This window comes from Trypanosoma rangeli (genome assembly GCF_003719475.1).
Source record: "Trypanosoma rangeli strain AM80 chromosome Unknown Tra_15.4_contig_00118, whole genome shotgun sequence".
NCBI classification, from domain to species: Eukaryota; Euglenozoa; class Kinetoplastea; order Trypanosomatida; family Trypanosomatidae; genus Trypanosoma; species Trypanosoma rangeli.
This window is the reverse complement of record NW_021705862.1, coordinates 3,811-17,121: the sequence shown is the minus strand read 5'-3', so window position 1 is coordinate 17,121 and position 13,311 is coordinate 3,811. Positions and strand designations below refer to the sequence as shown.

Genomic DNA, 13,311 nt, shown 5'->3' with positions numbered 1-13,311 from the left:
CCCCATCTCTTCACTCTTGCACCTTCCTCTGACAGATGCGATAGCGCTAGAATATACACCACTTCAGTGGGGGCGGCATGTGTGTCTGTATGCGTGCCGCACACGCTTTCTACGCCTAACGGACTTTTCCCTGCCTATGACGAAATAAACCTCACTTTTTTCTTACTTCTCTACTCATCTAAAGACAAAAGCGAGAACAATAACAAGAATTGATTGTGACATCTTGTTTTTTTTTTCTCCTCATTACTTTTGGACATATGTTTTTTATTTTGTTCCACACCAAAGCAGCATAGGCGTTCTTACACCCACCGCGCTAATACGCACAGAGAGAACTCCGGCCAGGTGAAGCCATTGCCAAAGCGGGGGCGAAGAAAGGAGACGAAGAAGCCAATAAAAAAAGAGACAAAATAGCAACAGGAAAAGCTTGAACCACTTATGCCGCCCGTGGGTAAAGCAAAGAAGGGCAAGAGGCGGGGGAGGAAGGCCCTTGACCCGATTGCCCTTGAGCGGGCCCGCATTGAGGAGATTGAGCGGCGGGGCCGCGAGGAGGCCATTCTGCTGGCTCGTTTACGGGAACTAACGGAGGAGGAGGAGGCCATGACGCTTCGGTCCACCAACATTGTGGAGGCGCGATGGATGGTTTTTCTGCGAGAGTGCAAGCAGAAGGAGCTCATTGCGGAGATTGAGATTGTGCGGCGCGCGTTTGAGATGGCCATTGACCGCAAGAATGCCGTGATTGAGATGCTCTTTAACGACCTTGCGGAGGTGGAGGAGCAGCACCGTCTTGTATTTCGGTCGCACATGACGACGGTGGATGCGCTCACTCAGATGCAGGTCAGGCGCATGGCGGGCTTAGAGTCTGAGTTCGAGGAAGACCTTTTTGAGATGAAGACGGACTATGAGAAGGAGATGCTGGAACTCGTTCGCAAGCACGAGCACGAGGTGGCGGATCTCAAGCTTATCCTTGACAACATGGCCTCCGAGGCGGAACAGCTGCAGAAGAAGCTGCAGGAGGAAACCTCCGAGGCGCATGATACCGCGCTAGAAAAAATGGAAGAGGAGCGCAAACAAATGCAGAACAAACTTTTAAAAACCAGCGAATCCATTCGAGCCGAGTTAGACGCACGTTACAAGGAGTTTATGACAACGGCACAGGTGAACATGAAAGATTACATGGACAAATCGAAAGAGGATGCCGAGACGACAGAACACATTGCCTCACAGCTGAGACGTATTGAAAAACTTCAGGAAAATGTGACGTCGTGGCGAACAAACCTCGCGCGTAATGCGAGGGAGTGGGAGGAAAAGAACAGCGCCATCCAGCAGGAACGCGACGCCACCATTCGACACCTTAAGGCGCTTAAGAACAAGATGGAAAACTGGCGAAACAAGGAGGCCTCTCGACTCGCGGAGTTTATCAAAAATGCAAAGGATTGTGAGGATCAACTTCGTGAAACGGTGAATAGAGCCGAAAAAATTTTGTGTCTGGTGGAGCTGGGTAAACCGCTGGAGACGGAGCGTGAACAGGTGTTGTCCTTTGAATCGAACATTGCCACCAGTGAGATTGAACGGGAGGTAAAGCGATTGATAACGCACTCAGACGATGTGGAAGCGCGGGACGAATCGACCGCACCCGATGGGGCGGCGTACTCAGAGGAGTGGCGGTTACTGGAACGCTTTTGGACGAAACACAACAAGGTGGTCCTTGACAATGCCGCCCTCGCACAGGAAAAGTATCATCTAGAGGAGGAAAACAAGAAGCTGCAAGTGCTGCTCAAGCAGTACCTTGAAGAAATTAGCGTTAGCGATGCCGTGATGCAGGCGCCTAACACTCTTTTGCTCATGAGTCGGGCCCCCAACGTGGTAGAAGCCGTAACGCGGGGGAAGCAGGGGCAGGTCGCCTACAATACGGTGGTGGAGGGCAACAAGGTTGTTTCTGATGTCATGAAGCAGATGGTTTTACGCTGATAAAGGAGAGCGAGTGAGGGGTAGTTTTCCCCTGTGTTTTGCATGTATAGAGCCACCTTGAGACCACAATGGTGGTGTTCTCGAACCAAAGGAGGGGGAGGGGGCTGAAGATAAATGTTTATAATGTCACTTCGGCACGCACCACGTCTTTCTTTTCTATTTGCGGTTATGACGACGGCGTCTTGTGCCCCAGCGCTACTCTCCTCTGGGGAAGGCTGTGGCGTCATGCATTGAGTATGAATCTCCCCTTCTCTGCTTCTCCACTCTCTTTTATTGCTCGCGGACGCGTGCAAGTGAGGGAGAGAATAATACCTTAAGGTAAAAAAAAAAAAGAACAGTGACATACGCAAAGCTCGAGGGACGGAAGGAGGTAAACGCAAGAAGGATTTAATGCGACGTTTAGTTCGTGGGAGCGTTTTTGTTTTCTCATGCGGGAGATTTCCGGGTCGTTTATTTGGCGGTGCCGTTGCCACACCCGAAGCAGCTCGGGACGCAATTTCCACGTATGAACGGCGCCAACGCGAGGAGGAGCTTGCAGTGGACACCAGGTCTGTTGTGTTTGCATGCGCCGCAAGCGCTGATCACCGGGCTCGAATAGCGGCGGCTGAGGCGTTTGATGTGGCTGCAGCAGCGCTCCCAGGTGCTCCCAACTTTTGTTTCATGAGTCTCTCACTGGACTACGCTGCGATGATTGACGCCCCTGAGGTGGTGTGGTTCAACCTATGCAAGGCCAACGATGTGACGACCTCCTCTGTGCGGCCGCAGCAGCTGCACATGGTGGGAGGAGCCACACGGCACCAGCGACCTGGGGGAGGGTACATTCAGGTGCTGCTTGGCTGCATTCCAGACCTTGAAACGGACGTCTTCACATTTGATGCGGTCCCCGAGGAGGAGGATCTCCGGGACGCCGCCCGACCGCCACCGGCCTTGTGTTTTGCTATGCTAGACAATAAACTCACGCTACAATACGAACGCGTGTTGTCCGAACGCCTTCAACTTCTTGGGGGCCGTCTTGAGGGCTTGCCAATTGTTGGGGGTATTTTCCCACCATGTCAGAAAACTAACAACAACGACGATGCTAAGAAGCGAACTGACGGTGCTGACGAAAGGAGCGAGAGTGAGAACACTGGTGCTTCCATGGTGAAGGAAATGGGAGACTCCATCTTTTTTTGTAACGATCGTGTATACACGGGAAGTGCCGCATGCATGATTCTTCGCAGCGTGATGGTGAAAGGGCATCAAGTGGACGTTGTCCCTTCCATCGGTATGGAAAGGGTGAAGGTCACGTCTGTTAGCTGCTCAAAGGGTGTGTTTAGTATTGCAACGCTAAACGACAAACGAGCGACAGACGTCATTAGAGATGTGTACTGTTCTCATGAGCTGGTGGGAAAACCATCGAAGGTATTTCTTGGCGTTCAGCATAACGGTGTTTGCCTTCCACTTTCCTTTTTTGGATACCCGGAGAGCGGGACGCTGCAGTTCACTGCCCCAAATGGCGTGGAGATCCACACTGGAGACACCATTGAGCTTTTGGTGGATGACGTTGAACTGGACTCCGAGGCTGCCGCTGCGCTCCTTATCAACCTACAGAAGAAACTATCGATAGTTCACGTCACGAAAGACATCACTGTTGCTCGGGAGGCGCGTAAAAACATTGTGGCATCTTCTTTGGCTGGGTTTCACTTTTCACACGGTGGTATGAACGTTGTGGCGCGTCCGGAAGCCAACGTGACTCTTGGAAACGCCTCGACATTGTATGCACCTTCGGTGCTGCAGCGCTGTCTAGGGAAGTGCTGCCCCACGTCAGGCTTTTTTTCTCCCGGTCAGGTCTTTACGTTGGGCAACTGCACCGGGGTCTACGCCAGATCGAGTAGCTACACCTTCCTTGAAGGGCTTCGATGAAGTATGTTTCTTTGTTGCTGGTGCCTGGCGGAGTTGATACGTTTTTTTTTTTATTTCTTCCTGCTTCCCTCTCTTTTTTTGTTCTTTTCAACTTGTGCTCGCCGTTAGTCTTCACTGATGGAAACCCCCTGCCTATGACCTCTGTGTCGGTGTGTGCCTGAAGGTGGTACGGCCTTGAAAGGCAGTGGCGGACTTTTTTTTAACGGATATTTACACACATGTATACATCTCTCTCTCTCTCTCTCCCTCCCTCCCTGTGTATGTATGTGCGTACGCTTACAGGTTCATTTGTGGGGTGCTGCGAGGAGCTGGCAGCGTGTCTACGCATATTTGTGTTTCCGTGCGTTTCTCTTCTTCACTGCCCTTAGATCGGGGGATGAAAGCTCCACATGAAATGTGTGACGGTTGAGTTTAACAGTTACGCCGTTGTGTACGACGGGTGGACCCCAGAGGAACTGCACCAGCTTGCCCCCCACACGGATGTCCTCGCGCCCGCGCAGGGGGCGCTTGAACTTGACGAGTCCGTCGTTGTACGTCCCCGCCTGTCGATGATACATGCTACACTCGAGACGCTGCGCTGTTTTTGGGATCCGCACCCACCACCGCAATTGTCAGGCGCTGAAGTGCTGCGTGCTTGCTTCACCTGCTGTATGCAGAGTTCACAGAAAAGTATAGGGTCCTTTCGTGGCCACCCCGACGACGTCGCCTGTCTGCAGGGTCTCTGGCTCCGTTTTGTCTCTAATTTTCCTCACCGGAAGTACACATTAGAGCGGACAGCGAGGCAGCTGGAAATCCTTCTTGATGCCATGCGCGTTAGCTTTCCGTATCTCTTGATCCCGGCTGGCAGTGGAGCCAGTGTTCATACTGCTCGAGGCCTACTTGACTTTGTTAAAACTCATGCAGAAGCAGTGGCTGCCTACCTTCCATTACTTTACTTCCTCTACGAGGTAGATGAGAGGAGTGTCGTGAATTTCTTTGATACACTAGAGGAGCATGTGCGGCGGCGGCGCGAGGCAAACGAGTGCAATCTCCTTAATGCACGAAAGCAAACGAGGTCGTCGTGGTTTCGCTGGGGGACCTCGAAGTTGGTTCCACAGGAAGAGTCTTTTTCTGACGACGTGCTTTTTATGGAAACGCACGCGGCCCGACTGCCTGATTCTTTCAAGGTGAGGTTTCTATTTGCCCGGTCAAGGAAGGAGGCGTTAGCACTTGCCAGCAGCGCCGCCGTGCGCCTCCGCGACGCCTTGCTAGATGACATTGAGGCCTTCGAGATTGCCGTGGAGTTCTTTGGGAGGTCTAGTGGAAAGTTGCTGAAGCACGGCTGCTCGGGCTGGGCTTTGGACCCTCCGCAGGAGCAGCACCAGGCCTTTTCGACGAACGCCTCTGAGGATGAGAAACTGAAAAGGGGAATAACGGAGTTTATGAACGTTGCAAGTGTGCTGCAGGGACAGATCTTTGGCCCCACGTTTAATGTCCTGGTGGATGCTTTCAGGGCGAGTGAGTTCAACATAGAAACACAGTTCTGCTACCTGCAGTCTCTGCTGAAGTGTGCCAAGACAGTTGTGCAAAACGAACCATTTATCACTGGGCCGAAGGTGTTTTCGAAGGGCCGTCAGGGAGCTCAGGACTCCATACGCCTCAGCCAGGCGAGCGAGTGTTACGGAAGGGTGCGTCAGAGCTTCCGTACCTTCAAGCTGCACCTGGAAGAGGAGATGGCGCTGTCGGAGAACGCCATACGTCGATCCCTCGTGCTGTGCTGCACTCACTGCCTTCACGCCTTTACAATCTTCTACGACGTGTTTGACGCGCGGCGTCACATTCGCCTTATTCCGTCCGATGAAAGGCGAGATGCTTCCATGCATCCTCTACTGCAGCTTTTCGACATGGCCGGAGAATAGCAATGCATGCACGATTAGGACAGTGACTATGTGGCTCCGTGCAGTGGGGCGTCTGGAGAAGAGCGGCTGGAATGGTTTGACGGAGCCCACACGTACAACACACAAACAAACGTAGTGGATGCGAAGAAACCAAACTCAGTGTTATTTGCTGAGAACGTTGTGAAATGTGGGATATACACATCATCCACGCAATGCTTGCATCTTTCTTTCTCTTTCTCTCTCCCTTTCACTCCCTCTCCGTATGGACGCTATTGTGCCACTGCCCTGTCTGAGTAGGCGTTTTTTCCGCTCGTTATGAGGAAACCATTGACTTTTCTCGTTCTTGTTGTTGACATGCACTGTTTTGTTTCTCCCTCTCATTTGAGTGAAGGAGAAGCGTTGTGCACACCCATCCACGTATATCAAAAAAAAAACAAAAAACGGTCAATTCTTTTATTTGGAACTGAGAAGAGTGTGCTACATGCATGAGCCTCGATGGGGATGACCGGCACCTCCGAAGTTGTTCCTCGGTCCGTCCTCCCCACTCCACGCAACCAACAACACAACTTGACCACCCCACACAATTGCTCTTTGCTTCGGTGCAGGCAATGGATGCGGCGGGCGTCCGACAGGCCCTCGTAGCGGGGGCAAACGTAAATGCCACTAACGCAGATGAGGGTAATAGGACCGTCTTGCACATAGCCGCCGCGTTGAGCTCCGACGAGTGTCTTCTGGCCCTATTGGGAAACAGCCCCAAACCGTTCCTGGGGATGGATGCCAGTGGACAGACGCCGTTTCACCTGTGTGCGCGCCGTACTGTCTCGCTTGTTCCTCTGGCGCTGCTCATTCACGCCTATGGGCTAAACAACGCGGTAGATCACCACCTGAACACATTTCTACACTACCTAATGGACAACAGCCGCATCCATGAAGACGACCTTCTGGAGTTCATGCGGTGGCTAACTTCCAGCGAGGCAGCCCTACCAATACTCAACGCGATTAACGGGCGTGGCGAGACGGTGGTTGATCTGGTATTGCGAACGGAAAGGCATAGTGGCTACTTCTTGCAGCTACTGTTGAGTGCTGGGGCGCGAGAGGCGAAGGATTTGTACGCCGTCTTACAGCGGCAGGTGATGGCTTTGGAGGAGAAGCTCCGCCGGAGGGTGGTTGCCTCGGAAGAGAAGCATTGGCGTCGATTACGGCGGGCCTTCAGAAGGCATCATGCCACTCTGCTGCAGCAAGTGTTAAACCGTTGCAGAGTGGTACAACGAGAGGAGGACGGACGGCGTCGACTGTGGCTGGGGGAACATAGAGAGCGGGGGTGGATCACGGAGAAGTTGATAAATGACTTATTACGTGTCACTGCAGTGGCAAGGCAGTTTCCTCAGACGCAGCGACTACTTTTTGAGCGATAAAAACGGTGCCTGCTGCTCGTGCTACTCAGTGGCGCAGAGGAAAATAAGGCGCTGAAGAGACTTCTTGTTCTCGGCGCGGCGCATGGGGCCCACAACAAATCACACGAAGCGGAACTGGGGGGCTTGGATAGCGACCACCTCCGATGCGGTGCCGTCAAACGAATCTGGCAGGCGTACTCATCGTACAAAAGGCAAAAACAGCGATACTTATTTATCAGAGACGGGCTTAGTGGTGACCACATCCGTTTTGCAGCGAGCCTTGCTGCGCATTCAGATTTGTTTCTGAGGGTCTCGTGTACGACGTTGTGGTATAAGACACTTTGTGGGAGTTGGCTGATTATACAACGAGCCTGGAGGGTGTCTGTGCGGCGTCGGCTTCACGCGGCAACCGATGTTATCCTAAAGGAGTTTGAGTACCGATATAAATATATATTTGTGACGTCTCAAACCGCTGGTCAATGAAGGGTTGCAACACCGCGTCACAGAGAACATTTGGGGGCGCCATGTACGCAGTCACTCGAGTGCTGTAGCGTGAAAACTTTTCAGCAGCTATCTGCGAAATTGTTCTTTTGCAGGAGGCAAGAACATCCGCCTGCACTTTTGCGGGAAAATTTCTACAAAGGTGTACAAGCCGTGCACCGGCGTACACTCAAGTGGACCCTTATTGTGCAGTTTTTGTTGGCATCGTTTATGTTCATTTTCATTGGGGTAGTGCCCGGATTATCTCACGCGCGTGCTGCTGGGGCGGTGAACACTGTCTGTGTGGTACTGCTTCTTTTGCAGCAGTTAGTCATGCCGTTTCGACTTTGCCGCCTGGTCGATTGCGTTATCATACTTATGGCCCTTAAGTTTGCTGCAGCGCAACGGCGGTATGGTATATGCGCCATAACGCTACTAGTGCCTAAGTTGCCTTCTCTCGTGAATGCATTTTTTCTTGCGCATTCAGGCACCTGAACCTACTGCCATGCCTTTCAACAGGACGCGTTTTATCTTGTTTGGCTCGCCCCACTGGGGTTTGCGGGGCTTCAGGCCTCTGTTTTAGGCCCTTGCGTTAGGCGATCCCCTGTTTACACTCCGTGGAAATTGTGGTGTTGTCTTTCTTGCTGTGTGTGGAGCACTGTTTTTTCGTAGTATCGCATTGATCATCTGCAGCGTCGAGGTGAGTCACGTGAACGTTACTTTGGAGATACCTGCACTCTTTCGTATGTATAGAGCAACACCCACGTGGTGGGAGATAACTCGTTGCTGCGGGGGCAAGCGCCCCGTCTGGAGCTCGTTGTCGCTCCGTTGTTTATTATGCTTTGGATTTGAGTGGCGGCGTTCCTTGGCGTACATGAAGCGATTCGGAAGCACTACGACATCAATGACGAGGCAAAGCTGCAGGATGACAAAAATCGGTTTTGCAACGAGCGGAAAAAGGTGCTTTTCAACGGGGCCTACCGTGCCAAAAATATGTGGGAATTGGAGCAACAGTTGGATAGCCTATTCTGGGAGGCGAACGTGCGCGCAACCGAGAAGGCCATTGCGGCACCACACTGGGATTTTAACGCAGACATCGAGGTTCACCGATTTGTACGCCGCGTGCAAGGCAGTGTGGTATCGGGGGCGATGGAGCTGGAACACTTCAATGATGCTGACATGCCAATTTGTCATGCACCGACAACCGCAGAATGGAGTAAGTGGGGTTGTCGCGATGAACACCCGGGATCACGCACGGATTGTGTATGGCGTTGGTAGTATAGAGGTGAAACTTGGGATGCGGGAGCGGGGCGGACGTTTACCGAAGGACTCATGCGACGTCCATGGGTAGGCTCTGTAACCGAGCGGGAGGTGACGCTCTTTTTGATTGTCGTGCGTGAGGCCAAACTACTATTAGATGGAAATGCCATTTGGTATTCTATTCGCCGTGGAGTTGCTCTCCTTTAGGTACTTACAGGTCGAATTTATTTTAATTTTCATTTTTTTAAAGGCACTCTTTTCGGATTTTGAACCGCCTACTTTGTCTGGTGGTTGGTCTTGTGCCCCCCCCCTTCGTGATTCCATTCGTCATTCTTCGGATGCTCCGTTACTGTGAGGGGTGGTCAAGTATCTTTCAGGTACCCGGAGTGACACGTTATGGTTTGATGATATATCTGGCCGTGTCTTCCTTCACTATATGTAAATGATTTGCTTTTTTGCCCTTTAGGCGCTCCACCCCTAAGCAGACGCGGAGGGCATGTGCCACAACCCGCGCAGCTGTTTTTACGTAAGTGCGCGGGATATGCTACGGCCCACTTGGAGCCCCACCCATGTAAATACTCTTACAAAGACTCCCATTGCCTGCCTCATTATTGTTGTATCTCGACTGGCATTCATGCATTTTTGCCGTTAGTATTGCGCTACGCCCGCTGCTGCGGATGCCAAGCATCATTGGATGCTTCATTCACCTTGTCGTATAAAGCCTGCATCATGACGTGATGGACTACATAAATAGCTACTTGGAATGCCTGTCTTGGTTTGCGGACTGGTGCCTACGCTCTGAGCTTCCTGCGAGAACTATCACCAAGCTGTGTATGTGGCTCTATGACATGCGACACCGACGCAGCGGCTTTAGGAGAGGCGATGCACCATCGCCTTGTTTGTCCAATGTATTTGGGAAAGCAAGTTACATCCAACCTAACTGGTACAGAGAGGAAACAGGCAAGTCTTTTTCCTACCTTGATGAACGTATTATCTTCTATCCACAGTTTGCATTGCTTGACGAGAATGAAGCCTATCATAACTTATCGGTGCAGAAACACAAAACACTAGTGTGCGTGAGTCGCATACTGCGTCAACCTTCTCTGCACTATTTGCGTACGGCGCTCACCGTTGCGTCCATGGCGTTCCTTTGGGTTGTGGATGCCTCCTCAGAGCTGTCAGATCCCCAAGCAGTGTACATCTCTTGTAGCTCATGTAATGAGCATGACAACGGCGCCGGCCCTCATTCCAAGGGACGCCTCTGTGCCGTTGACGCTATTAAGTGTCGGAGCTTTCGCGATACCGCTGGGGATGCAATACGGTGCTTGACTGGAGTTTCACTTTTACTTGTGTCCGAGATTTTTGTCTCTCTTCCGCATAGGACAACTGCACATGATATTTTTATCGTGGACTCGTGGTTTTTTTTTTTTTGTGTGTAGCGCAAATCTTTAATGGAGTCGTTGATCCATGTGTTCTTTTCCGTCCTTGTCACTGCGTGCGCGGTCTACTTTCGGGAGCTGTTTTGCGCACAGGTGTATCTGGTGCACTACTATCACCCGCTGAATGGGAGTGAGACGACAATTAAAGTATCCCGTTCCCCCGCAGTTGGCCTTCCAGCATCGACGCAACCCGTGTTCAAACGGAGACGATGCCAAAGCCTTACTAGGGGAATACTTTCGTGAGGATGCGTACTTCCTATTTTCTATCTTGGGGTTTTCGGTGCCGCCTGCGACATGTTTGACAGCGGCGTTGCCGTACCGGCGCTGGACGAGCGCAGTGCTTTGAAGCTCTCAGCGCCCTCTCATCGATACCATTCGCTTCCTCGAGGTTCCCATGACACTGGCGATGGTTAAAACGCATTGTTTTTGGCTTCGCTGGGCAGGCCATGGAGTTCTGGTCCTTAGTTTGCTCTTGGGGATGCTTTTTAGCCCCATGACGCGGGCCAGTGCTGATGATAACCAGCTTATTTTTTTTTTTTTGGTTGGGAAGCCGTCTTCACATGCATTAATTTTGTTAATGGAGTGCTGTGTCTTATTTTTGCCTTTTATCACTGTGGGCGTTCCTGGGCGGCGTGGGCGGTGCATGCTGCGGGGTTTGGTGGACAAGGAAGTGATGATGGGAAACACATTGTTTCTCCTTGCTGAACTTTTGCAGTTGCTCTATTGGTCATGCTACCTAACGTTGCCACTACCGCCGCTGTTGGAGCGAGATACGTGCCTCATTTGCCCAAACCAGATCGCGCTTTGTTTTATCACCCTGTGTTCTGTCTTACTGCTTCGGATGCTTTATCGTCGATACGCACCCCTATTGATCTTAAAAGGGGATGTGTTTGCTTTTTCAGCTGTTTGTGGTGTGATACATTTTGTTAGTGCCGCAAGCGCCTTGGCGGATGTGCATGTTGTCAAGGTGCGTGGCAGTGTGATGACCCAACTCGTGAACGACGCATTTTGTAATCTTTTCCGTCAGACCCTTACAGGGGGAGGGGGGTTGCCAAAAAGGACAAAAAAAAACATGGGCACCATTCAATTACACGCAGCTGGTAGAGAACACGCCAGCGTGCAACCTGATGGCACGCGTCGTGTTGATTGATTAAGTGAAATCGCTGCTACTGTTGTCGCTTGGCATGATCGAGAAGTTTGTGACGGCCCCGTCGTTTGGCCTTATTGTGGGTGTTTTGTTTGTGCCTCTGCGATTCTTCATGTTCAACGCGGTGCTGAAGCCGGTTGCATTCCTTTATGGGTCATTATGCAGTGTAACAAGCGCCATCATTGACGTGGGAGCGCGCCTGCGTAATGGCGTGAGGCCTGAAGAGCGCAAATGGATTCAATAGCAGAAGTTTACGCAAATATTTTTGGCATATGGAATTCCAACGTGGTTGCTGCTACACCTCCTTGAGGAGATTCTCATGTGCAAGCACCGTCAGAAGCGGTGATTGACGTTTGCACTCGAAGAGTTGTTTGTCTTTCTACACATATCGTAAAAAAACGAGCTCCATACGTAGAGGAGTAAATGCGCGAGTGGGAACTATACAGTTGCGGCGGACTTGGCAAGCCGTTGTTCCGCGAGCTATACCTCTCTATCGACGCAGGTGGCGAGAGCTGGATGCGGACCGAGTAGGGACGACGTTGCTCTCGCTCTAGTCAGTTCACAGTGCATTATGCAAGCGATCACGATTCTGGAGTCCGATTTTTTGCTCCACTTTTCTGTGGGATGAAAGCGTTGGTTGAGGTTCTTTAAGGAGGCGACGCGGATGCGTTGGGCGACACCTATGCAGTGCCTTTGGAGAATGTACGTCACCGTGAAGAGTTTTCAGGGCAACACAGAGCGAGCGGCGGTGGATACTGTCATGGCACGTACCCTGCAGCGTGCATTCCGTAGGAATAGAGCCCTCTCGCGCCTAAGATTCCTTTGCTACAAGTCATTCAACAGAACAGTGTAGTTTCGGCAGAATACTTTCAATGCGGAAACTGAACACTCCGCAGTAATTAACCGACCACATGGACACTTTGATGATATACGGCCAACAAAAAAATTTCTCTCTGCAAAATTGTTCCCGCATGTCACATCTCTCTTTCTGCGGCCCACCAATGACTGCAACAGTGCCCACAGCAGATACAATTAGTTCAGCAAGCACGATGGTAGTACAGGAGAAGTGAAGTCCGAAGGAAAATCACCTTTCAGGATACATGTCGGTGAATAAGAAGATCATCGTCTGATACGCAACAAATTCCTGCATCAACGGCAGTGGGAGAGACAAAGGTCGAAGGCTTGATATCCCCCACACCACTAAGACTCGCTGACACTGAAAACAAGTAGTATACCCAATCATTCACTCCTAGACGTCATATTCATTTCTTCTAGTTCAATATTATTTGAGTAGTACATTTTTTTTTTGTTCTTATTTTAATCTGCCTTTTCCTTTCGACTTTGCTTTTATGGCTAACAAAGACATAAATAATGAACAAAAAAAAACATCAAGAAGGCACTTCATAAGTTTGATGGGAGCTTCTGAAAGCCATGCGCCACCAGACGGGGGTCAGTGGCTGGTAGCAAGTTCTGTTGAATGCCCCGTCATTTTATGAACTAATTGGTGTTTTTTTTTTTTTTGAGAGGAGAAAAAGTGTTAGGAGGAGATGGTGTTTTTTTTTTTGTTGTATTATTATCTTCCAGCTGACCCTTTTTTTTCTGCCCCCTCCCTATGCGAAGGTGGATGGTGGTTGCGGAGCCTCCAGCGACTTTCTTTTTGCGAGCTCCCGACGGCGCCATGTATCATATAAAACGACTTTGTAATTTGTTTTTTTTTTTTGACGGGTGTTTGTTTATTTGTTTGTGGGCAGGTGCGCAGGGCGCATTGGGCGAATGAGCCGAAAACCTCCCTTGTTTTTTTCCCTCTCTGTGCGGGGAGAGGGCGTCATCCTGGCGCATCTTCG

The 13,311-nt window shown here is 51.0% G+C and overlaps 7 protein-coding genes across 7 annotated transcripts, besides 3 other annotated features; all 7 read left to right on the top strand.

The window, feature by feature from the left end:
• Positions 1-435: 435 nt before the first annotated feature.
• Positions 436-1,968, top strand: TraAM80_04162 (flagellar associated protein; the record flags this gene model as incomplete). Its single annotated transcript, XM_029381100.1, has 1 exon — positions 436-1,968. The coding sequence occupies one exon, from the start codon at positions 436-438 to the stop codon at positions 1,966-1,968; it is 1,533 nt and encodes a 510-aa protein (XP_029239055.1).
• A 390-nt stretch (positions 1,969-2,358) lies between these two features.
• TraAM80_04161 (uncharacterized protein) lies at positions 2,359-3,870 on the top strand (the record flags this gene model as incomplete). The annotated part of the gene is made up of 1 exon (XM_029381099.1): positions 2,359-3,870. One exon carries the CDS (start codon positions 2,359-2,361, stop codon positions 3,868-3,870), a length of 1,512 nt encoding a protein of 503 aa, XP_029239054.1.
• Positions 3,871-4,097: 227 nt separating this feature from the next.
• Positions 4,098-4,126: a microsatellite.
• A 133-nt stretch (positions 4,127-4,259) lies between these two features.
• Positions 4,260-5,768, top strand: TraAM80_04160 (uncharacterized protein; the record flags this gene model as incomplete). The annotated part of the gene is made up of 1 exon (XM_029381098.1): positions 4,260-5,768. The coding sequence occupies one exon, from the start codon at positions 4,260-4,262 to the stop codon at positions 5,766-5,768; it is 1,509 nt and encodes a 502-aa protein (XP_029239053.1).
• Positions 5,769-5,968: 200 nt separating this feature from the next.
• Positions 5,969-6,006: a sequence feature (GA-rich).
• Positions 6,007-6,355: 349 nt separating this feature from the next.
• On the top strand, positions 6,356-7,162 carry TraAM80_04159 (uncharacterized protein; the record flags this gene model as incomplete). Its single annotated transcript, XM_029381097.1, has 1 exon — positions 6,356-7,162. The coding sequence occupies one exon, from the start codon at positions 6,356-6,358 to the stop codon at positions 7,160-7,162; it is 807 nt and encodes a 268-aa protein (XP_029239052.1).
• A 1,384-nt stretch (positions 7,163-8,546) lies between these two features.
• Positions 8,547-8,972, top strand: TraAM80_04158 (uncharacterized protein; the record flags this gene model as incomplete). Its single annotated transcript, XM_029381096.1, has 1 exon — positions 8,547-8,972. The coding sequence occupies one exon, from the start codon at positions 8,547-8,549 to the stop codon at positions 8,970-8,972; it is 426 nt and encodes a 141-aa protein (XP_029239051.1).
• A 646-nt stretch (positions 8,973-9,618) lies between these two features.
• Positions 9,619-10,320, top strand: TraAM80_04157 (uncharacterized protein; the record flags this gene model as incomplete). The annotated part of the gene is made up of 1 exon (XM_029381095.1): positions 9,619-10,320. One exon carries the CDS (start codon positions 9,619-9,621, stop codon positions 10,318-10,320), a length of 702 nt encoding a protein of 233 aa, XP_029239050.1.
• Positions 10,321-10,714: 394 nt separating this feature from the next.
• Positions 10,715-11,470, top strand: TraAM80_04156 (uncharacterized protein; the record flags this gene model as incomplete). The annotated part of the gene is made up of 1 exon (XM_029381094.1): positions 10,715-11,470. One exon carries the CDS (start codon positions 10,715-10,717, stop codon positions 11,468-11,470), a length of 756 nt encoding a protein of 251 aa, XP_029239049.1.
• A 1,701-nt stretch (positions 11,471-13,171) lies between these two features.
• Positions 13,172-13,212: a microsatellite.
• Positions 13,213-13,311: the final 99 nt, after the last annotated feature.